The sequence below is a fragment of the Fonsecaea nubica genome (genome assembly GCF_001646965.1).
Source record: "Fonsecaea nubica strain CBS 269.64 chromosome Unknown Scaff33, whole genome shotgun sequence".
Lineage (NCBI taxonomy): Eukaryota > Fungi > Ascomycota > Eurotiomycetes > Chaetothyriales > Herpotrichiellaceae > Fonsecaea > Fonsecaea nubica.
The window spans coordinates 289465-311505 of NW_019173706.1; the positions used below are offsets into that span (position 1 = coordinate 289465).

At 53.1% G+C, this 22041-nt stretch overlaps 10 protein-coding genes across 10 annotated transcripts; 7 read left to right on the plus strand and 3 right to left on the minus strand.

The window, feature by feature from the left end:
- Window positions 1-1208: 1208 nt before the first annotated feature.
- On the plus strand, window positions 1209-2645 carry AYO20_05644 (hypothetical protein; the record flags this gene model as incomplete). The annotated part of the gene is made up of 3 exons (XM_022643938.1): window positions 1209-2201; window positions 2305-2413; window positions 2515-2645. The coding sequence occupies 3 exons, from the start codon at window positions 1209-1211 to the stop codon at window positions 2643-2645; spliced, it is 1233 nt and encodes a 410-aa protein (XP_022500179.1).
- Window positions 2646-3097: 452 nt separating this feature from the next.
- On the minus strand, window positions 3098-4504 carry AYO20_05645 (3-carboxy-cis,cis-muconate cycloisomerase; the record flags this gene model as incomplete). The annotated part of the gene is made up of 1 exon (XM_022643939.1): window positions 3098-4504. The coding sequence occupies one exon, from the start codon at window positions 4502-4504 to the stop codon at window positions 3098-3100; it is 1407 nt and encodes a 468-aa protein (XP_022500180.1).
- A 660-nt stretch (window positions 4505-5164) lies between these two features.
- Window positions 5165-5995, plus strand: AYO20_05646 (hypothetical protein; the record flags this gene model as incomplete). Its single annotated transcript, XM_022643940.1, has 1 exon — window positions 5165-5995. One exon carries the CDS (start codon window positions 5165-5167, stop codon window positions 5993-5995), a length of 831 nt encoding a protein of 276 aa, XP_022500181.1.
- A 2553-nt stretch (window positions 5996-8548) lies between these two features.
- Window positions 8549-10334, plus strand: AYO20_05647 (hypothetical protein; the record flags this gene model as incomplete). Its single annotated transcript, XM_022643941.1, has 2 exons — window positions 8549-9778; window positions 9843-10334. 2 exons carry the CDS (start codon window positions 8549-8551, stop codon window positions 10332-10334), a joined length of 1722 nt encoding a protein of 573 aa, XP_022500182.1.
- Window positions 10335-10617: 283 nt separating this feature from the next.
- AYO20_05648 (hypothetical protein) lies at window positions 10618-12164 on the minus strand (the record flags this gene model as incomplete). Its single annotated transcript, XM_022643942.1, has 3 exons — window positions 10618-10861; window positions 10923-12033; window positions 12086-12164. 3 exons carry the CDS (start codon window positions 12162-12164, stop codon window positions 10618-10620), a joined length of 1434 nt encoding a protein of 477 aa, XP_022500183.1.
- An 885-nt stretch (window positions 12165-13049) lies between these two features.
- AYO20_05649 (hypothetical protein) lies at window positions 13050-14516 on the plus strand (the record flags this gene model as incomplete). The annotated part of the gene is made up of 1 exon (XM_022643943.1): window positions 13050-14516. The coding sequence occupies one exon, from the start codon at window positions 13050-13052 to the stop codon at window positions 14514-14516; it is 1467 nt and encodes a 488-aa protein (XP_022500184.1).
- Window positions 14517-15145: 629 nt separating this feature from the next.
- On the plus strand, window positions 15146-15569 carry AYO20_05650 (hypothetical protein; the record flags this gene model as incomplete). Its single annotated transcript, XM_022643944.1, has 2 exons — window positions 15146-15374; window positions 15463-15569. The coding sequence occupies 2 exons, from the start codon at window positions 15146-15148 to the stop codon at window positions 15567-15569; spliced, it is 336 nt and encodes a 111-aa protein (XP_022500185.1).
- A 423-nt stretch (window positions 15570-15992) lies between these two features.
- AYO20_05651 (hypothetical protein) lies at window positions 15993-17083 on the minus strand (the record flags this gene model as incomplete). The annotated part of the gene is made up of 2 exons (XM_022643945.1): window positions 15993-16942; window positions 17023-17083. The coding sequence occupies 2 exons, from the start codon at window positions 17081-17083 to the stop codon at window positions 15993-15995; spliced, it is 1011 nt and encodes a 336-aa protein (XP_022500186.1).
- An 866-nt stretch (window positions 17084-17949) lies between these two features.
- AYO20_05652 (hypothetical protein) lies at window positions 17950-19598 on the plus strand (the record flags this gene model as incomplete). Its single annotated transcript, XM_022643946.1, has 6 exons — window positions 17950-18013; window positions 18069-18493; window positions 18548-18660; window positions 18715-18865; window positions 18914-19251; window positions 19301-19598. The coding sequence occupies 6 exons, from the start codon at window positions 17950-17952 to the stop codon at window positions 19596-19598; spliced, it is 1389 nt and encodes a 462-aa protein (XP_022500187.1).
- A 478-nt stretch (window positions 19599-20076) lies between these two features.
- Window positions 20077-22008, plus strand: AYO20_05653 (hypothetical protein; the record flags this gene model as incomplete). Its single annotated transcript, XM_022643947.1, has 1 exon — window positions 20077-22008. The coding sequence occupies one exon, from the start codon at window positions 20077-20079 to the stop codon at window positions 22006-22008; it is 1932 nt and encodes a 643-aa protein (XP_022500188.1).
- Window positions 22009-22041: the final 33 nt, after the last annotated feature.

The following is a 22041-nucleotide window of genomic DNA, read 5'->3' on the forward strand; positions in this document are numbered from 1 at the left end:
TCCCTGGATGAACTTGATGACAACGGGGGTGGAGTGGCAACGGCGTTTTCCATTGCAAAGCATGTCAAGTGTTGAGCGATATTGTAGCAGCAAGCAAGAGTTTATTGTTAGGAAGACACAGCAAGGAGGGTGGAAGGAAGTAGTCAGTAGTACATGAAACCAATGGTGTAAGTTCGATGTTCCGATCAATGCGAAAGACCCGCCGCCCTAAACCGAGAGCCCATTTGCCAAGACATTCTACACCCAAAACAGAAAAGCTCAATGTCTGCGTCTTCTCCTGCTCTGTCTGCGTCCAGCTCCTCCTTCTCTTCGGGACCGTATCCAGGGAAAAGCGGTGGCTATGGAAGATTCTGGTTAATTGATCCTTTTGTCTTCTTCAATATTTCTGTTAGGGCATACACTACAATAAGTCAATCGAAGAGACACACCACATCTCGTACAAACGATGAGAGTTTAGCCGGTCGCTCCCTCGCCCTTCCGGCGTTTCAGCCAGCATCATTTCCCAACCCGAGACGCTGCACGATCTTGTTAGGACTTCAAGGTGATACATCCCACTACCATTCTCGAGTCCTTCCTATAACAACGTAATCTCACCCAAGCGCCATTTTCCCACGGACCCGACGTCTGAGACTTGAAAAGTGGCTCGAAGCTCGATGGAGTGCCACGTGCTAACTCGATCAACCTGATCCGTAACATGGACAGCGCCCGGTATTCTCTATTCCGATTCCTAAAGTCTCCGCCTCCCGTTGTGCTGGCCTATGGTATTCATTGAGACGTGGTGGATGAAGCCATCGTGGTCAGACCTGTGCTCGCTCCTCGCTAAAATGCCGTTACGGCAGAGACCAACTTTCTCTAGAAGGGATGGTGCAGTGTCCTGGACATCTGAGGCACACCAGTGTTGGACGGAGGGAAGTTCATCGGAAGTTTGCAGGTAGGCAAACACCCATGCTCTGTATATATATACACCGTCTCCCTCTATTCCTGCTGTTCGGCTCTCTCCAGCCTGTTGATTCAGCTCGATCGTGCCCGTTCGTTCGCAACCTCACATTCTCTTTCTCTACTCTGTTCTTTCCCTTTCCCATTCAATTCAACATCGTTCCTGGAGAACCGATCAGGTCTGTGGCCTGCGCTGTATTACCAAACCAGATTCAACCCCCACGCTCTTTACGAGACTCACGATAGCATAAGCACATACCGACACAGCCGAAATGAAACCAGCCATTTGCCTTTCAATTCTCCTCGCTGCTGGATTTGATGTCGCAGCTGCCCGCCCAGCGAACCTGCACATGAAGCGGAGCCATGACCATGGAATGCAAACTCGATCTCCAATTTGGAATGCAAAACTTGGCCGACGTGAAGTGCCGCAAGAACACTCGCACGAGAAATTTCTTACCATTGTCAACCAATTCCTGAAGACAGACAACCCCGACAACATCGTGGATGCTGTATTTGGTCTCCTCGGTAATGCGGCCGCTTCTGCTGGACAGGGCGATATTTCCAACACAGATTGTCTTCAACAAGCCACTGCCGACAGAGCTTTCACCAATGCGAAAGCTGCTGGAGATGTCGATGGTATGACAGCTGCTTTGATTTATAGAGCTCTCGAACGCAACACTGGAGCTGTTGGACAAGCTTCTGTTCCCTGCACCGCAATTCAAGCTGTAAACCCGGAAATCGCGGCAATTTCGCAGCACCAGGATCCAGCCTCTGACAATGCGGCCACTGTTAACAAAGACATCGCTCTGGCACTCGCTGTTCAGATTGCCAACATCGGTGGTAACCCTCTTGATGCCCTGCAGTCCGGCACTTTTGCTCCCGGCACACTCGGTGATCCGACTGCGAAGGGAAATAGTTGCGACGATCAGAACGACCCAGTCGGCTGTATCTTCACGCAGAATCTGCTTGTTGAGGATGCCACTGAAGATGAGGTCAACGCTGCTGTCGCTGCCTCGGCCACTGCTTCTGCAGGGACTGCCGCAGCTACTGACTCGGCGGCGGCAACAGAATGCACCGCACCCCCTGCCGCAGAAGAAACTACCACGGTAGCCTCCTCTACAGTGGTTGCTGTCGCTGCCACAACGACGTCGGCTGCGGCGGTTGCTACTTCGACCAGTACCGCAAGTCAGACAATGAGCACTTCCACTCCAACCACCAGCTCTTCTAGCTTGGATTTGGGTTCCTGTGCAGACCCAACCATCATCGTAAGTCAATCCTTTCATCCAAGACACTATCTCCGAGTTCCGGCGACGTCACCGACATGAGATACTGTTAATTTACTGGCACATGCTTACAAAAGCTTCACAGTTCGCTAATGGTCTGGACGGCCGCAAGGAGCCATCTTTTGAGCCCAACGACAAGACAACATTTACGCATGGCTCCGCACTCAATATCAAGGTCATCACGGACTTTATTTGTAAGTGGTCTCTTGTTTCCTTTCTCCCAAGTTCACCACTTAGTTTCTTTTAGTGTTTCGATGAGTTTGAGCCTTCATAGCTGACATGGATATTCTTGCAGGCCAGCAACTCGACGTCAAATGCAAAGCCTCCCAGCAAGCCCTAGACGCATGCAGTCAGGGTGCCATCGCCGCACAAGGGCAAACTGGCCAAGCGGCCGCCGATGCATTCAACCAGGCACTCGGCTTCTAGCGATATCCCTCACACAGTTGATGCACCAGCCAGAGCACAGACGAATAGAGAATTGATTAACAACTATCCTCTGGTTGATGATGATCTTTGTTAGCGAACATCATCAAGGGCGGAAGGAGATATAGTCGTCAGCCACCATAGGTGGTGAAGACTTGCCGTTATGCCAGCGGTTGGTATTTCGGATATATATATGCATCATATCGAGGAGAAACATTTATATGCTCTTAACACTTCGCTTGACACTGGTCCGCCAAAAGTAACATGTGGATTTTTTATTCAAATCACCCTATTAAGCACGTGCCACAACTAGAATTAAATTAATTGAGTAGATTCATTATATCGTGTCTCAATCCCGCGTGTTAGGATCAATTAATGGGTGTCTGCACACTCCCCGGGCCCTTTGGGAGTACGAGACAGTTGAACCCCCCACCATGAAACGCCTCCGTACGGGCTTAGACCAAACTCGGTTTCCTCAGCTGAGGAGGCTCATCGGCCAGCTTGAGGACCTTCTCGACCATGGCCTCGCTGTACCCGAGGTAGTTGGCCGGGTCACACAAGCTGGCCAACTCCTGGCGCGTCATCTTCTTGCTGATCTCGTCGTGCTCGCACAGGAGGTCGAGCAGCGGCCTGTCCTCGAGCTGCGACCTGCGGCACAGGTCGTAGACGACGTCGTGGGCGTACTGGCGGCCGAGGGTCTTGCCCAGGCCCATCATGACCGCCTCGCTGACGATGCCGCCCTTGGAGAGGTCGAGGTTCTTCTTCATGGCGTCCTCGTGCACCTCGAGCCCGGCCACCAGCTCCGCCGTGTGCCGGAGCGTCGCGTGCGTCAGGGTCGACAGCTGCGGCAGCACGATCCACTCAATCTCCCAGGGCCCCGTGCTGCGCTCGTGGTCCTCCACCATGGCCTCGAACAGGCTGGCGCTCAGCTGCCGCACCGTCGACGACATGGCCGTGATGTACGCGCACGAGATGGGGTTCCTCTTCTGCGGCATCGTGCTGCTCGACCCCCTGTGAGGAGCATACGGCTCCGACACCTCGCCCACTTCGGTCTGCATCATGAGTTTGACGTCCAGCGCGAACTTGGCGCACGTGCTGGTCAGCATGGCGCACAGGGAGCCAAAGTCGGCGATGCGGTCGCGTTCCGTGTGCCACGCGATCTCGGGCACTTTGAGGTTCAGGTCTTTGGCCAGTTCGCGCTGACATTCGAGACCGAGCAAGGGGAGGTCCTGCGTGGGCGGGAGCGTCGCCAAGGTTCCCGCCGCGCCGGAAAACTCCAACACCGTCAGCCTCGCCTCGACGTCCTTTAGTCGCTCGCGATGTCGGAGAAATGTGGCGAGGAGCCTGGCAAGCTTGAACCCAAAGGACATGGGGACTGCCTGCTGAAGATTCGACCGGGCGGCCATTGGGGTGGATTTATACTTGTCCGCCAGATACCGGAGTGAGGCGATGATATCCTCGAGTGTCTTCTCGAAGAGGCTCATCGTATCCCACAGCTGGATCACCGTCGCCGTGTCGGTCACGTCCTGCGTCGTCGCGCCCCAGTGCGCCCACTCCCCGAGCCCCGGCTCGATCGCATTGATGTGGCTGACCAATTGCCTGACCAGGCCCAGCACCGGGTACCCAATCAGCTCAGTCTGCTGGCGGAGGTCGTGGAAGTCGACGTTCCGGATGTCCAGGCAGAACTTGATGATCTCGTCGGCGGCCCTCTGGGGGATGATGCCGAGTCGGGCCTGCGCCTTGGCCAGCGCGCCCTCGAACGCGAGATAACACTGTGTGCGGGTCTTGTCGGACCAGATCGCGGCGGATTCCCGGGTGGAGAGGATGTTGCCGAAGATGAGGGAGTCTTGTACAGAGGTCATGATGAGAACTATGGTATGTATTTGCCTGTTGGGGTGGTCAGTTGCAATAGTTGGGCAGACTTGAGGTTAATCACTAAAGACAACAAACAAGGGCCTTATGATACGAAAACTCTCTGTCGTGTAAGATGTACTCTTGACTTCTGGACCGCAGTGAAGGCCTTGCATAATGATGTCGTTACTCAACAGAGACATGGCCAATGATTTCTGTCCGGATCGTGGACTCAGGCAAATCCCGCTGGAATTTGGAGGCTCTCGAGAATGCGGAGGTTGGGGTAAGTTGCCGGAGTAGGAGAATCAATGTTCCGTTGTCCCGAGGGGTTCGGCACACGAGGGACCGACCTGGCCGAGTACATATATATGTACAAGGAGGTCCCTCCAACTACATCATACCACCGCAGACTCCATCAGTCCTATCGTATCGTGTGGAACTTGGATTGTTCCTTCTTCTTGTCATTCTTGCGCGGTTGCAAAGAGTCTTAGATGAGACAGGCTGTTCTACAAGTAGTAGTTTTCAACCTCGCGCAAAGCCCACGACTCCTGCGCCCGAAACAGCTTCCCCTCAAGGTCTCTCACTCCGCAGCGCATAGCCTCAATCTTTTCGGGAACATCAGTCCCAGTTCAGTCCCTCTCCAACCGTTTGTCTTCAGGTGTTGCTTCAACATGGCCAGCTCCACACGCTCTTCCAAGCGCCAGAAAACCGGCGCCGAAACGGCAAGCGAGACGGGCGATTCGCTGCCCTACAAGCTCATTTACTGGCCCAGTATTCCGGGCCGAGGCGAGCACATCCGCCTTGCCTTTGAAGCGACCGGCACACCATACATCGACGTCGCCAACAAGACCGATGCCGGCGTCAATGCGGTCATGGCTCAGATCAGCGACAAGAACATCGGAGACGACAACAACCCTCCTCCCTTGGCTCCACCGATTCTGCAACACGGCGACGACATCCTCCTGTCGCAGACACCCAATATCCTCGCCTACTTGGGTCCCAAGCTCGGTTTGGTGCCTGACGTCGCCGAGGACAGCGTCGGACTGTACCACGTCAACGCACTCACGTTGACGGCACTGGACGGCCTGTCCAATGAACCACACGACGTCCACCACCCGATCGCCAGCTCAGCCTACTACGAGGAACAGAAAGAAGAGGCTCTCAAGAAGGCGGCCGACTACCGCGCCGTCCGCCTGCCCAAGTTCCTCGGGTATTTTGAGCGTGTCCTCTCCGGCCCCGCCTCGGGCGGAGGTGAGTGGCTGTACGGCGGCAAACTGACCTATGCGGACTTGGTCCTCTTCCAGACCGTCGACGGCGTGAGTTACGCCTTCCCCAAGCGTGTGGGCAAATTGAAGAGCAGTGGCAAGTACGACAAGGTGTTTGCCCTCTACGAACGGGTCAAGGCACTGGACAAGGTCAAGAGTTACCTGGAGAGTGATAGGCGACTGAAGTACAGTATGGGGATTTACCGGCATTACCCCGAATTGGACGCCGAAGACTAGAGGGACCGTCTGTCTCAACATCCCAATGAGGGCTGACAACCACCAAAAAAAAAAGAAAAGAAAAGAAAAGAAGGGATGATCCTGGCTTTGGACCGGAAATCGGACCAGAATAAAAAAGAACGAAGGAGGAAAAAACTAGAGATGCGACAAAAAATACTAACTGGAAACAGATAGTATAGCATAGTATAGTATATACACACGTATACATCTGTCTCTTCCAGTTCTACTTGTCCTTGTACATCGATCGACACCTTCACGTATGCATCTAGAAGTACAGAAGCGGCAAAAATAGAGGAGAGTGGCTGCTTGGTCCCTACGAGGTTCGAACTCGCGACCTTAATACACCGTTAACAACCTTATTTTTGCAGAATCGACTGAGCACCTAGGGAGTCACTCACCTTGGCGTTATTAGCACCACGATCTAACCAACTGATCTAAGGGACCGTTCTCTTCCACTGCCGCGTGTTGTCGCAACCTGATCAGATTCTCAGACTTGATAATCAGATATGATTGGTCAATTGGTCGGTTAATTCGAGAATGCATTATATATGCCTTAAAAAGTCGTAAAAGTAGGTAGGGTAGGATGTTAGTCATGCAATGTATGGGCTGTGGGCGGGCACGGAGGGGGATGGATCCACGAGTACCACGTAAGGGAATGCATTTTGGTGGTTGGGTGGCGGGGTGGGTCATTCTAAGTCCGTGAGTCACTAGGTATATATCCACCATGCTGTTCCGCGAGGAGTGGAAAGAGTTGCAATCTGAAGGGTAGGTATTGTAGGTATGATGTCCCACCCTCTACGATAGTTGTTCATTGACGAGTCTGGCTAGAGTTACTGCAAAAACCTGTCCATTACTTCTGTTCGACATTTTCCCGCATCACCGCGGTGCCCTTGTCCTCGTGGTCTAGAATGACTTCCTCTACCGTCGACAGTCCCCCGGCCCCGAGCTGCGCTTCGACCTTGCCAACTTTTCTAAACAGGTGATCAAGCATTGACATTGTTCCAGAGGGAAAAGCCATAGCCTTGAAAGATGAGAATCCCGTGCACCGTAAATGCCCCGACGCCAGAGAGTTGACCTAGAGCCACGGTGGTCATACTAAACGCAGATGAAGGAGACCGCTCGGCCTCGGATTTCTGGCGAGGAAACTTCGGCCCGGTAAGCAGAAAGATTAGTGCCGATGGTGGCAGTGCCAATTCCGGCCACGATTCTGTCAACCACGACCATGGCGAAGTCTAAGGCACTGGCCTGAAGGGCAACTCCGCCCATGAGGATAATGGTACCCAGAACAAAGGCCAGTCGACGTCTCTCATGCCAGATAAACCACCAAGAGACGAAGAAGTTGCCAATGACATTGCCCAAGCTGATCATACTAGCCACGACGCCTTCCCGCGCACTGGACAGGTGGAAGTAGTCGCCGAATTTTTGTCTGAGAGGGTGATCGAGTAGATGCCTGAATCAAAGCCTTGGAAGAGATTGGCGATAGACACCGCGACGCAAATCCAGTAACTGTACCAATTTTTATGCGTCGTGTGGGGCGTATTATTGTGGTCGGAGAAGGGGATACTGAGGTCTCAGAGATATGTATCCAGTCGGCACGATCACCTCAATTCATATGCTTTGCCCTCGATGGACGAGTCTGCGCTGCCTCTCGGTTCAACAAGCGAAAGTCGTCGATCTGGAGACTAGGGTTCGCTCCTCGAAAACTCTGCAAGAAGCTAGACTCCTCTAGCACTACCGGGACCGGCGGTACCGGTGGTCTTCCTGCCATACCCTATGCATCCGTTTCCTACAGACCTCTGTATTCATGGAGTAAATCCCGGTGGTTGCAGATCCGGCAAGTGAAATTGACATTTGGTGCGAAGATGACGGCCACTAGACAGCGAGGCTGATGTTGGTGTTGGAGTCGGAGGTTTTATACGGGCGTTTAAGTGCCAAGGTACCCTAGCTCATTATAGGTTAGAGCGGAATAATAGCGGCGATATCCTCGACTAGCAGTCATTGAACGTGGCAAGCGTGGCGCATACCACAACTCACCACCACCTCCTCCAGCAGATTCGAGACAAGGACAACTTACAAGGGAGAAGTTCGACGACTAAATCTTGCCAGAGCTTGCCAAAGGGCTTGTCCTTCTGCTGCATCCTCAGTCTGTCCTGTAATCGGCTTTCGCACCCATCTCACCAACAATCCTCGCTCAGCCTCATTCCGCAACCATGGTCTATCCACAGGAGACGTTCATGCGGACTTCAATTACCTCAGGATCACTGATTGCCCGACGTCGAGAAGCTGTGGCCTCCGAGACCCTCTTTCACCTACTCAGAAAGATGAAAGAGACGGGCAGATATGACGCATTCGACATGGCATGGCATCCTTCATACAAAGATCACCCTCGAGTATGGCCAATACCAAATCATCTGTTGTGGTAATTGCGTCTCGTCTAGTCCTGACTGGCATTGAAGAAGGTAGCTAACATCAAAGAAAAAAAATCGAAGGGAATCTGATATTGCCAGGTGGATCGAAGGAGCGTGCTATCTCCTCCCTGAACATCCTGACGCCATGGTTGACACGGCAATTAAAGAGCTGGTGCGGATGATTCGGGAAGCTCAAGCTCACGATGGATATCTCAGTATCCATTTTATGGTCGTCGAGCTTGGACAGCGATTCACCAACCTGCGTGATTTCCACGAACTCTACAATGCAGGCCATCTCATTGAGGCAGCCCTAGCTCACAATTACCTCTACAAGAACGATGACCTCCTCGACCCGATGCTAAAGTACGTCGAGCTTTTATGCAAAAGATTTGGGCGCAAAAAGGGTCAGATCCCCGGCTACCCAGGCCATCCCGAGATCGAGCTGGCACTTCTTCGATTGTACCATCGTACACGAAATCCCAAACACCTCGAGCTCGCAACATTCTTCATCACTGAGAGAGGTAATCCAGCTGGCATCGGTGGCAGTCACTTCTACCGTTACGAGGCGAAGAAAAGGGGCGAAGCGCCACATGTGATACTGCCATATTGGGGCCAGCCCGATGCTCTTTGGTATTATCAAGCCCACAAGCCGATTGTGGAGCAAGAGACTATCGAAGGCCATTCTGTCCGCGCCATGTACCTCCTTACAGCAGCTGCCGACTTAGTGCGCCTTGACCCAACCTCAGACGGGCGCTTGAAAGATGCTATATACCGGCTGTGGGCCAACATGGTGGAGTGTAAAATGTATGTGACGGGAGGAATCGGCGCCATAAAGCAATGGCAGGGCTTTGGACTTGATTATTTTCTCCCTCAGGGTACCGACGAAGGAGGCTGCTACTCAGACACCTGCGCCGCCATTGGTGTCATGATGCTTGCTGAGCGAATCTTACAGTTTGATGTCGACCGCCGATTCAGCGATGTTATGGAGTTATCGCTATACAACGCCGTGTTGACGGCCATGTCGCATGACGGTACTAGGTTTTCGAACGCTAACCAGCTCGCGTCCAGCGACCAAGACCCTTCAAAGCGTGCAGAATGGTTTCCGTGCGCATGTTGCCCTCTGAACGTTCTTCGATTGCTTGGACAAATTGGTGGCTACGTGTACACGCAAACAGCAGAGAAACCACATCGAATCAACGTCCATTTATATATCTCAAGCACCTACGAGTTTAGATCTGGCGCCCAGCTTGCAACTTTATGTCAAAGGAGCCAATGGCCCTGGGATGGGAAGGTTGATTTCACTCTTCAGACGCAGTCCCCGCTGGTTACTGTCGATGTAGCTCTTCGAATACCGGGGTGGGCCACGGAATGGAAAGTAAGCTACCACTAAATCAATCTTCCACTCTCGAGGAAAATTCAAGTGTCTAACGAGGTGTTAGTTAGATCCTGCGCCGCCAACGTATGCGGTCGAGAAAGGCTATATCATTCTACCGGCTGATTGGTTGTCCACTTACCGCTCTTTTTCTCTCAATGTCGATATCTCGCCTCGCCTTGTCGCTCCGCATCCATATACGAACCAAGACACCCTGGCAGTGGTTCGTGGGCCAGTCGTGTATTGTGTCGAGGATGTCGACAACCCTTGGGTGGACGACCACTTCAAAAGCACTCTGCTCCATCCTTCATGTTCATTTGTGGAGAAAACAGTCACCGACGCTACTACACGAGACACGTACGTGGCACTCACCACAGATGGAGTGAGCAAGCTCGACGTGAAGCACATTCATGCCTGTCCCGGTGTTGAGGTGAGAGAGCCAGAAACGCAAATACTCGACAAGGGTGTCATCACTGAGTTGAATTTTGTACCGTACTACTTCAAAGCTAATCGAGGTGGCCGCGGCCATGCAAGAGTTGGGTTGAGAAGATGGTATTAGGACCTGTGAAGTACTTGTATACACCACAGGACTGACGAAGAGGTGTACCTATCATCGTGAGAGATTGGGAACCCTGTATTGAGGTAGGTGTCAGGGCAGGGCGGACGCTGGACCTTCCTGCCACCCTACAAGATTCTGGCAGAGGCATGGGTTGTCAAGGTCCAGCCCTCTTCTGCGATCCCTCGAGTCGGAGTCATTGATCACAGCGACAGCAAATGCCAGTCTTTGATACCGGTATACAATCCGTCAACCAAGCCGAACAGTGGCCAGGCCATACACGCTTTCATATTTCCTTCTCAATGGGTGCTTGGATAGGTTCATCTGTAGGCGCGCTTCCAGAATGCGAAGAACCTTCTTCTCCTGCCTCCGCGGAAGCAATATAATCGTTACCAAAATGTCGCAGCACCAGCCACGTCGGGAGCAAAGCGGCTGCCCAGAGTCCGAAGTTGATATACACTCCGCCTACTTCTGCGAATATCTTGATCGAGTTCAGCCCGTAGCTGACAGCCTGCCATGCGGATTCCGTCCTATATTCGTCAGCCGGCCATCGACGAAAGAAAACAGTGAGGGGTGGTGGTTTGCCCTTACCCACGAAGCAACGCCGCATAGCGAATAATCTCGACTGGCGTTGTGGACAGCTGCGCCATTATGAAATAGCAAAACAAGTAGTTGAGCTGGAAACCAGTGGTCAAGAACAAGAAGGGAACAAATGCATGGCCAAAGCCACTGCTGGCCCAGTCGTACGATGGCCTGGTGTGTCGGAATTTTGTTACTAGAACCGTGGCCCAGAGCCACCATCCGCCTTGCAGCACGACAATTGTGAAGAATGCCGATCGTGACCGGAGCTTCACCGACAGCTTGGTGCGATCAAGATAATGACCAAGAAGATTACCGCAGGTCACGGCAAGAATGCCAGACAAGAACGAACCGAGTGCGCGGGCCCGGACACTGAACCACAATGAGAGATATGTGAAGAAGACAGCCTCTGCATACACGGTTTGCCCGATGAACAAAATCAACAGCAGGTACCGCTTGGTGAAGAAGGTCTTCGTGGTGGCCTTGAGTTCGTGCCAGGGATGTTCGAGGATTTCCAACTCGACCTTGATGCCGTCGGTGCGCTCGACTTTGTGGGGTGGGTTCAGCAGTGCACCGACGAATGGGCCTGTGGCTTGCAGTGCGATGAAAATCAAGTACACGGTATAGCTGACCTTGCCTGCCTCACTGCGATCGACATTGATACCCAGGTTGATTGCGCCGCCCAGAATTTGCCCACCGAGGCGGTAAGTGAGCCAATACCCCAAAACCTTTCCGCGGTTGTAAGGCTCTGGGTATGCCATTGCAATAGCAGCCTCCGCCGCCCAGAAAACGCCAGCTGAGATCCCACAGAGGGCCGCTCCGACGAGTACCAACCACTCTGTGCCGAACCGATTGTTGATGTAGAGGCCTGCCGCATATGGGGCGTATCCCAAAGTACCGAACATGAGAGCGCCCTTGATGCCAATATACTTTGTGAGGACCGGAGAGAATAAACAGGACACCACCATGAGACAAAAGGTCAGAGCATTTGCAGCATTGACTAAGTACGGCTTCTGCAAGCCACCCGCACCGAGAGAGTTCATGGCTCCCCAGATACCCGGCGCGGCGAAATTACAAAGTCCAAGGATGGTGGCGTTGTAGAAGGTCGAGCGGTACCAGCGCACTGTGAGGTGATTAGGGAGGCTTCCTTTCTTACTCAGGGCTAAGACACTTACCTGGGTGCTTCTGGACAGATGTTTCCCTGACATCTTGGAGTTCAGGATGCTTTGTCGAGACCGACGCCGACCGAGACATGGTTTCGTACCGCGCCCGAGCGAGCGAACTAAGGACAAACCGAATGTAGAGCGAGGCTCTGGGTTGCAGGCTGGTCAGGAGGCGCAAGAGAATCGCAAGGAGCAGGCGTGCCACGACAAACTCAATATACGAGCTTGAGGATTCAATGCCTTTCTCGCATCATATTGACCGCACGACGACCTTATCTATGTCCTTTCTCCTCTCGACCAAATTTCACGTGGAATCGAGCCGCAGAACTTCTGAGAACAAAATTCCGTTCCTTAAAGACGTCAGACACGCGAAGAGCACGCCATGCTCCAGAAACACACGAAAAAGGCACCTCTTTCCAGTCATCATAACGAGAAATCTGGTCTGCAAATCCTTGTGCATAAGACGGACGATCCAGGTACCCATCCGTTACCAGGGGTGAGGAGTCTTCGCTTGATGGAAGTGGTAACTCTGGACAGTCCCGAATGGCCGATAACGAGCCGAAGGATAACAGTTGCTTGTCGTTGAACGGCCGTCGATCTTGTGTGACAAAGAGATTTGGAGTTGTTATGGACAAAGTGGAACCACAGCCATGGAGACGAGGCAACTTCGTGATATATGGAGAAGATTGCACCATTCGCTAACCACTTCCGGATACTATCAGCACTTGGCCGACTTCCTGGAACTTGTCAAACAGAACTTTTTATGGGCGAATGAACACGGACATCAGCGCGAGTCTTACTGAAACATCAGCATTAAGGGAGGAAAAAAAAATAAGTGTGGCGTGTCCAACTCACATTGATATGTGAAGGCCATGTCCAGGGGTTTGCAAAGACTAGCTGGCCAAGGCACTGACGGCAGACATCAATCTTATATCTTTTTAGATTCAGCAGATTAGGAGCCATCCCAACCAACACCATGTCGTCAACCAACGGCGCGCCAGAAGCCCATGCGGGGTCCCATCCCGTCAAGAAGCAGCTCATCTTGAACGCCTTCGTCGAGACATGCTCAGGGCACCAGTCGCCTGGACTGTGGAGGCATCCCGCAGACAAGTCGCATGAATTCAGCAAGCTGTCCCATTGGGCCGAGCTCGCTCAGCTCCTGGAGCGTGGCAAGATCCACGGCATCTTCATCGCTGATGTGCTGGGAGGCTACGACGTGTACCGGCAGTCGCTCGACCCAGCCATCCGCTCCGGCGCGCAGTGGCCAGTGCATGAGCCGCTGGCGTCCATCCCGGCCATGGCAGCCGTGACCAAGTCCATCGGGTTCGGAGTGACCGTGTCGACGACATACGAGCAGCCGTATCACCTGGCCCGGCGGTTGTCGACGCTTGACCACCTGACCGAGGGCCGCCTGGGATGGAACATCGTGACATCGTACCTGGACTCGGCGGCGCGGAACATGGGGCTGGTGGCGCAGCCGCAGCACGACGACCGCTACGCCATGGCCGAGGAGTACATCCAGGTCATGTACAAGCTGTTCGAGTCGTCGTGGCGGGACGACGCCGTGAAACTCGACCGCGCCACCGGCGTGTACACAGACCCGGCGCTGGTGCGGGAGATCAACCACCGCGGCAAATTTTTCACGGTGCCGGGCCCACACATCTGCTCGCCGTCGCCACAGCGCACGCCGCTGTTACTCCAGGCAGGGACGAGCTCCAAAGGCAAGGAGTTCGCGGCGCAGCACGCCGAGGCCATCTTCGTGTCGACGCACGCGCCCGAGGCGTGCAAGGCTAGTATCGCCGACGTGCGGCGCCTAGCCCAGGACAAGTTCGGCCGCGACCCCAAGAGCATCAAGGTGCTGGCGCTGGTGACGCCGATCCTGGGCCGCACCGAGGAGGAGGCGCAGGCCAAGTATGCCGACTACAAGCAGTACGCGGACCTGGAGGGGGCGCTGGCGCTGTTTGGCGGGTGGACGGGGATCGACCTGGAGCGGTACGGCGAGGGCGAGGAGCTGCGGTACGTGGAGAGCAACGCCGTGCGGGCCACGGTCGAGAGCTACGCGCGCTTCAGCCCCGGCGTGGGCGTCTGGACGCGCCAGACCATCGCCGAGCACGTCAGCATCGGCGGCAACGGGCCCGTGCTGGTCGGCACCCCGTCCCAGGTCGCAGACTCCTTACAGACGTGGGTCGACGTCGCGGACGTCGACGGCTTCAACATCGCCTACGCTGTCTTCCCCGCCAGCTTCGACGACCTTGTCGACCTGCTTGTTCCCGAGCTGCAAGCCCGCGGCCTCTTCTGGGGAGACTACGCCGTCCCCGGCGCAACGTACCGCGAGAACTTTTACGGAGTGCCCGGCCAGACGGGGCCACGGGACGAGCACGTCGCGAGCAGGTATCGGTGGAGAGAAGGTGTCGATGCCAAAGACCACGAGATTCCGGCTTAGATTGGATGAGATTAGAGCTGTCAGGCCAGGTCAGGTCAGGTCAGCGGCTTGGCTTCGAGCGGGCTTGAGGGTGACGATCCATGAACAAAGCGATGGGAGAGGGAAAGGGAGAGAAACAGGGACACGAAAGTATTCTTATCCTTTTGGCTCGGGATGCTTCTATCAAAGATCAAAGCGCAGCTGTTCTAGTGGCGCAACCACCCGTGGCTTTCACCTTCTTTGGTCGTTTCTTGCCTATTGTGTCATGAAGGGGTTCATGTTTCTTGGTCGAGGAAAAAGAAAAGTGTGACGGACTCGGGTCAGCAACAAAATGAAACCGAGTGAACCTATCGAGTCGACGGTACTCGACTCGACTCAATAAAGTCCAGATTCTAGTTTTTGATATAGAAAAAAGCAGAAGAAAGAGGCCTGTGGGCGTCTTGCGTCTCCACTCCAGCCATTCCGTCCTCCACTCTCAAACACATGTTCAATGAGTCTAATACTGAACCCGCCGTCAAACCGACGCAAATCCAAACTTCTGCCACACCTCCCTCTCCCCCTTTTCCCCCATCTCTTTTGTTGAAAGAGCCCATGGGATACCGGAAATAGATAGACCAGACCAAAGCGAACTTTGACCTGAACTCCATCAGATGACCGTGTCGACCGCTCCCTCGTCCGACGACGCGCAAAAGTACAGGCAAGAACGGCACCGGGGTGGAAAGGCGCATGCGAGGGCCGCGAAAGACGGTCAACGCCCAATCCGCGCCGAGTTGCTCAAACATGGGGAGCGACGCGACGACCAAGCCATCCAAAAGACCGACCGATATTGGCAAAAGGGGTCCGCCGATCATGGCCTACCAAAGCATGGCTTCTGGACCGGTATGGCTTTTTCCTCCTGCCACAGCGTGATTGTGCTCCCTTCCAACCATCATAACCACCGACGACGGGTCTCATCACCGGACCCAAGAGCGCGACACACGCAAAGAATGGAAAGATCCTGGCCCCGCTCCCATGATCAAAGATATCACCCAGAGTACCACCGGCAGCCGTGAACGGAGGTCGAACCACAAGTAACCGCAAGGAATCGAAAGGCTAGTTGGGCTCTAAGGGTTGGAGCGAGTGCAGCACCCAGGATCCAGCAGCAGTACAAGGTAAAACTGATCAGGTAAACAGGATTTCTCCCGCGCTCCTCAGACAAGGGGCCAGCGAAAGGGGCGCCGCATCCTAATCCGACCAGGTAGAGTGTCGTAGCCAGAGACTCGGTCACTTCGCCAACGCCAAAATGCCTCGAAGCCTCTGAAAGCACCGCCGAGTCAAGGGACGATCCTAAGCCCACAATGAATGCAACGAATGAAATGATCAGCACGACACCCGCCTTCTTGAGGGAGGGTCAATTCCGAGGGTTTTCTTGGTCGTTCTCGCCGTCAAACGCAACCACCATCTGCTTCTGCATTACACGTGTTGTCTCCGAAGGAGCCTAGAAATCACTCATTCCCATCACAGTCGGCTCCCTGCAACCAGATCAAACTTCTGCCCAACAATGTCTTCACTCAGTTCCCAGAGTCTCTCGGCCGCTCTCTCATCCTTTGCCCATTTTGCAGGCTCTGCAACTTGGCAGTCGCTCAGGTAGATGACCCCCGGATCCACAAGCTTGGGATCGAGCGCGGCGACCAGTGTGGTTGCACTACCTTGGTCCAGATCCTTCCAAAACCCACCTGTCTTCTCGATCAGTGACACATCCTTCTCGTCCAAGTTACGAGAAAGATCCGTCCAAATAGACCCTGGATGCGTTGCGATCGATTGTATACCTGCACTTGCAAGGTACCGGTTGAGATAGAGCGAGAAGAGGATGTTCGCAGTTTTTGATTGGGCGTAGGCCACGAAAGGAGCATAAGTCTGCCCTGCAGGCGGGTCGAACGACACATTCGGCCTTGACATTGGTCGCTCCTCGGCAGGGATTTGTTCTGGTCGTTTACGGAAACTGTGGTCGCTGAATCGTACTGGAGATATTATATGCCCCTGGCTAGTAAGATTGATGACTCTCGTCGACCCCTTCGTTGAGTTCTGCGCCGCTCGGAGAAGTTTGGGCATCAGGAGATTTGTAAGGAGAAATGGACCAATGTGGTTCGTTCCGAACTGAAGTTCGAGACCGTCCGTCGTGAACGCGTGCGTAGACATGACCACAGCTGCGTTGTTAATGAGGATATCGATTCGATCTACCAGATCATGGATAACCCTGGAAGCCTTGCGAATGGAATCGAGAGACGACAAGTCGACTTCGACAATTCCAAGCCGCACTGTCGGATGGTCGGTCTTCACTTTGGCAGCTACCTGCTCGATCTTCGCCTTTGTTCGAGAAGCCAACACCAAGAGTGAAGGCGACTGAGCGGCCAGGGCAGTGGTCATTGATTCACCGAGACTTTGAGGCGATACCCCTACAATGACCACTGCATCAATGTTGTTAACGAAATTTTGGGTCGGAGAAGAATGTGAGTAAACTCGCCTGTCTTGCCCCGAACCCCATCACTAAATGCCTTTGCGACCTCTGTTGCCGTCGTGTATTGATTGTACTCTGGGTGTGAAGTCATTGTGAAGCAATGCTGTGGCGGGAAGTCAGCCTCAGGAACCTCGACAGGCCAATCAAGTGCCTAGAGGAAGGTCTTATGGTACAAGAATGCTGCGCGGTGGCAGAATAGAGGAGGGGTAATTCAGCGGAAGGCGGCTATTAGGGAATGTGCGAGTCGATCTGTTACAAAAATCGGACAACGGATTGAAGCGAGTCCGAGACGAGAAGATAGACTTGTATGACTGGATGGCAGGAGCCGAAGCGCTCAGGTCACCTGTTCGGGGATAAATATTCGACCTTGACAACCTCGTGCAGTGGACTTACTCTTCTGGTTCGACGGGCTCTCGTGGTTCTAGACAAGAAGTTGTGAGCAGCGAAACCCGCTTCCTAAATGCAAGGGTTGAATGGAGGCAGCATGCAATTACCTTCTCTGGCAAAAATCCACTGCGAAACGGGGTTCAATATGACAAACAGGCTTTGTAGGCATGGCATACTCCAGACCTAGAGCCTGTCCTCAGAAGGGGAAAAGATGGGGTGAGCGACGTCGATGTGGAGAAGGTTATCCACTACCAGGACGGAGCCCAATTATCCCCCGAGATCTTGTATTCCATTATCTGTTTTAGTACAATGCATGGGTCGGCAGTTCGGTTGGAGAAAGGCTGCACTATCTCCGAAGTCACTCACCATCCGCGCTGCATTGCGCGTGAGGAGGGACTGATGAGGTCGCCGTGGGGCTATATCGGCTTGATGTGCTGATCAAAAGGGGATTGGATGTCGTCGGACCTCGATTTCCCATCACAAAGTCCTCAAACAGTTCCTGTTTCCTTGGGAGATCGAGCACATCCAAGAGCCAAGTAGAGAGACCGAGCGAGGTCTACCGAGAGCATCATGGCTGCAGAGGAACCCTTTGCAAAGTCCAAGACTGGCATCAAGGTGATTATCGTCGGGGCAGGTATGTAGATCCAGTAGTGCTCCAGAAAGGATTGCAGAGTTGACAAGCAAACTAGGTTTCGGCGGCCTTACAGCAGCGATAGAGTGCCATCGTCAGGGCCACCAGGTGGAAATTTATGAGTCGTTCCCTGAGCTCAAGACCTTGGGAGACATAATATCCTTTGGCGCAAATGCTGGGCGAATATTTCGTCGATGGGGCGTCGACGGCTCGATAGCTAAGAAAATGAGAGCTCTAAGTATCGACCTCGTTAAGCATGGATTCAAAATCCACAAGTACACCGGAGAGCACATCATCACTCAACCGACACCCCCCATGGATCCCGATGCACCGGTTTTCAATGGCCATCGTGGAGAGTTGCACGAGGTGATTTTCAATTACGCCAGGGACGACCTCAAGATCCCTATTCATCTTGGACAGAAAGTCGAGAAATACTTCGAAGAGGACGATAAAGCTGGTATCGAATTGGTGAATGGAGAAAGAGTATGACCTACCTATCCGTTTTGATGCTCGGACAGCCTCGTTAACGAGCCTCAGGTATATGGCGATATGGTGGTGGGGTCGGATGGCGTGAGGTCAAAAGCACGGGAGCTTGTCCTGGGATATATTGACAAGCCAAAGAGCAGTGGCTACGCGGTCTTCCGTGCCTGGTGAGTTTTGGACAGAGTGAAGGACGTGGCGAGTGGTTAACTGTTCTTGGTCAGGTTTCCAAATACCGATATGATTGCCGACCCCCGGACGAAGCATTTCTGTGACAACGGCGACACGTTCCAGGGCTGGATCGGGCAGGATGTCCATTTTCTTTTTTCGACCATCAAGAACGGGAGTGACTGCTGTTGGGTGTTAACGCACAGGGTAAGTACATAGCGACCTGTTTCTTCGCCTCGCCTAACTCTTGCACAGGATGAGGCAGATATCGACGAATCTTGGTCATTTCCAGGCAAGCTAGAGGATGTGTACAAAGTATTCGAGGGTTGGGACCCTCTCTGCAAGACTATTGTCTCAAAAACGCCGGAGAGCCACCTCGTCGATTGGAAATTGGTGTACCGAGATCCGCTGCCAACATGGGTCAGCAAAGGCGGTCGTATCGCTTTGCTGGGTGATTCAGCACATCCCTTTTTACCAACCTCGGCTCAGGGCGCCACACAATCGATGGAAGATGGTGTCACTCTAGCAGTTTGCCTCAGGCGTGCCGGGAAAGGTCAGGTCCCAGATGCTGTCCGGACATATCAAAGGATCAGGTAGGTCATGTTGAGCCTTATTTCAGTCACATCCTGACACTGTCTCCAGGTATGACCGGGTAAAGGCGGTGCAGAAGACGGGAGAAACGACACGGGACATGTGGCACAAGGCGGATTGGGATAAAGTCAAGGAGGATCCCAAGTCCGTACAATTTCCGCGCGAGGACTGGATCCACATGCACGACGCCGAAAAGCATGCGGAGGAAGTCTTTGATGAGAACTTTGCTGCAACTCAATCGGCGGAAAAGGGGGTCCCTGAAAAGCTGATGAGCGGAGTGGACACGGTCAGTGGTGTCAATGGCGTACACAAGGCTACCGCAGTGGGTGAAGTGAATGGTACTCACTAAGCATTTCGTCTATCCTGTACGGTGGCTGAGATCATGGCAGACTTGATGCACTTACGGGGGAAGCTGTGATGATTTAGTCCATGGTGTTGAGCCCATGTCGGGCATAGAGAAAGGGAATGTGCACTGGGTATGATAAGGTCTTCATCGTTATCGTGTGGGGACAAGAGATTGGAATGGTAGTGCTTTCGGGATTGGCCACTTTCGATGGATCGTTGTCTTCGAGACCGTGATGCTTGATTGATGTTTGATGTGCGCAAGAGACTGGATGGAAGTCAGGCTGCGCCCAGCGGAGATTGTGACAGATTGAAGTACGGCAGACCATATGACCACGTGACGCACAAGATACGGTGGACCATATACGCCCACAAGTGCATCATAAAATCCCATCCACGTCAAGATCATTTCATCTTCACTCGTCCACAACTACAACAATGATGCAGATACTATAGCCTCCTCATACCCTAAACGGTGCTCAGCAATGGGTATTCCACGACTGTCGCAGGATCTCTCTCCCTATGCGGATCGAGTCATCCTGGGTACTACCCCCCAAGCCTCGACGCCACCTGATGCCACCATTATCAAAGACCTGATCATTGATGGACCTTCACTTGTATATTGGGTGTATAACAAGCTTGTGGCACATCAGAGATTAAACAGCATTACGAGTGCAACCTTGCCGCCTACATACGGTGAAATCAATCAGACCCTACACCACCTGCTCCATGATTTCCAGGCCCGTGGTGTTAATATTCAACATATTTTCTTCGACGGTGGTCTTCCCGCGTCGAAACGTCCCGTTCGCCTTGAACGTATGGAGAAGCTCCGGCAGCAATTGCAAGTCTACCGCAACTTCTATCCGGAATTTCCCCCAGCTGCTACTTTGCCTAGTCTTCGGGGCTTCGAAAAGATCCTTTGGGATACTCCTGTCTTGTCAACGAGGAAGATAACTCTTCCAGCTCCACCGTTCATGGTTGCCAGCGCGATTGAGTCTTTGAGCACAACCGAATGGAAGGACTATGTTCACGTGGTTCCGGGTGAAGCTGACGCGTTCTGTGCTCTTGCTGCTCAACAGTCGACATCTGTTGTGGCCATCCTCACAAACGATTTTGACCTAGTAATACACGACCTCGGACCAAATGGTCGGGTTGTGTTACTGCACAGCATCGAAACCAAGCACAGAGTTCCTCAAAAATCGTCTTACATTTCAGCGCTGTCTTTCGATCCGAAACTCATGACAGCCAGATTCAAGGTTTCATCGTTGCTCAGTTTTGGTTTCGAGCGATTTCTTGATTCTGGTGCATCCTTCTCAATCATTCAAGAACGCGCGAGGGATTCATCTAGGTTGGAGAGACTTCAGAATGAGTACATGATGTTTGCGGAGCCATTTGTCCAAAGCCCGCCATCAGCGGCCTCCTTTTCCTATCTCAAAAACCTCGATCCACGAACAGCAGAGATTGTTGGCGACCTCAGCGATCCGCTACATATCTACCTAATCCCGCTATTGGAGGACCCCCAACGTGATTCTTCGTGGTCTTATGGAGCCAAAATACGGCAAATCGCGTATTCTCTGCTCTTGAAAACATCTCCTGATGCTGTGGGCGGGTCGCTACACATGGTCGAATTTGCCAGAAAAGGACAAAGAATCACGTCCGCCTCGGTTACATGTCTGCAGCTACCTGAGGTCATAGAGAAAATGGCAGAACTGCTTCAGCTCCTGGATGCCCTCAGCTCGTTCGCCGAGCAGACCCCTACAGTCTCGAACGAGAGCAGGCTTCTAGAGTGGTACATGCCTGCCGTCTGCCTCGTCCAACAAGAGAAATCCAGACTTGGCAAAACTCCTCCATCATCAGAACATGTTTTAAAACTTCTGGGGCTGGGGCTGACGACGAAAATTTCAACATCAACGAGAATAACATGGGACGACGTCCACCTCCTTGCAAATATCCAAGCAGTGCTTTACTCTATCCGAATGCTTGCGCAAATAACCGAGTACATTGTCAAAAGCCACAGACTTTCAGACTCCATTTCCACCCACGACCTTGTCCACCACGAAGATGTCTCAAAGCTCATAAACAACCTTCACACTAAATTATCAACTTTGCCTCCCGTCGAGACCTTGTTCTTAGACATCCCACATCTTCGTGCTCAAGTGAGCAACGCGGACCTCAAAACACAGGGCTGGGCATTCACCTCTCTCCGTCGCCTGCTTGATCCTGACTCAGGCGTGAATCAAGCGGACCATGACACGAGTGTTACCGCAACTGAAGAGCGTGACCCTGCAAGTGGAGACTGGATTGATACAACAGCAAAGAAGAAAAAGGAAAGGAAAAGGAAACGTCAGGGCAATGTTGACACAGTTACAACCCGATCTACGAATGGGTTTGACCTGCTATTGGAAGAACCTGGATAGATTCTCATGCCCGGTATGGGAGACATCATTCTA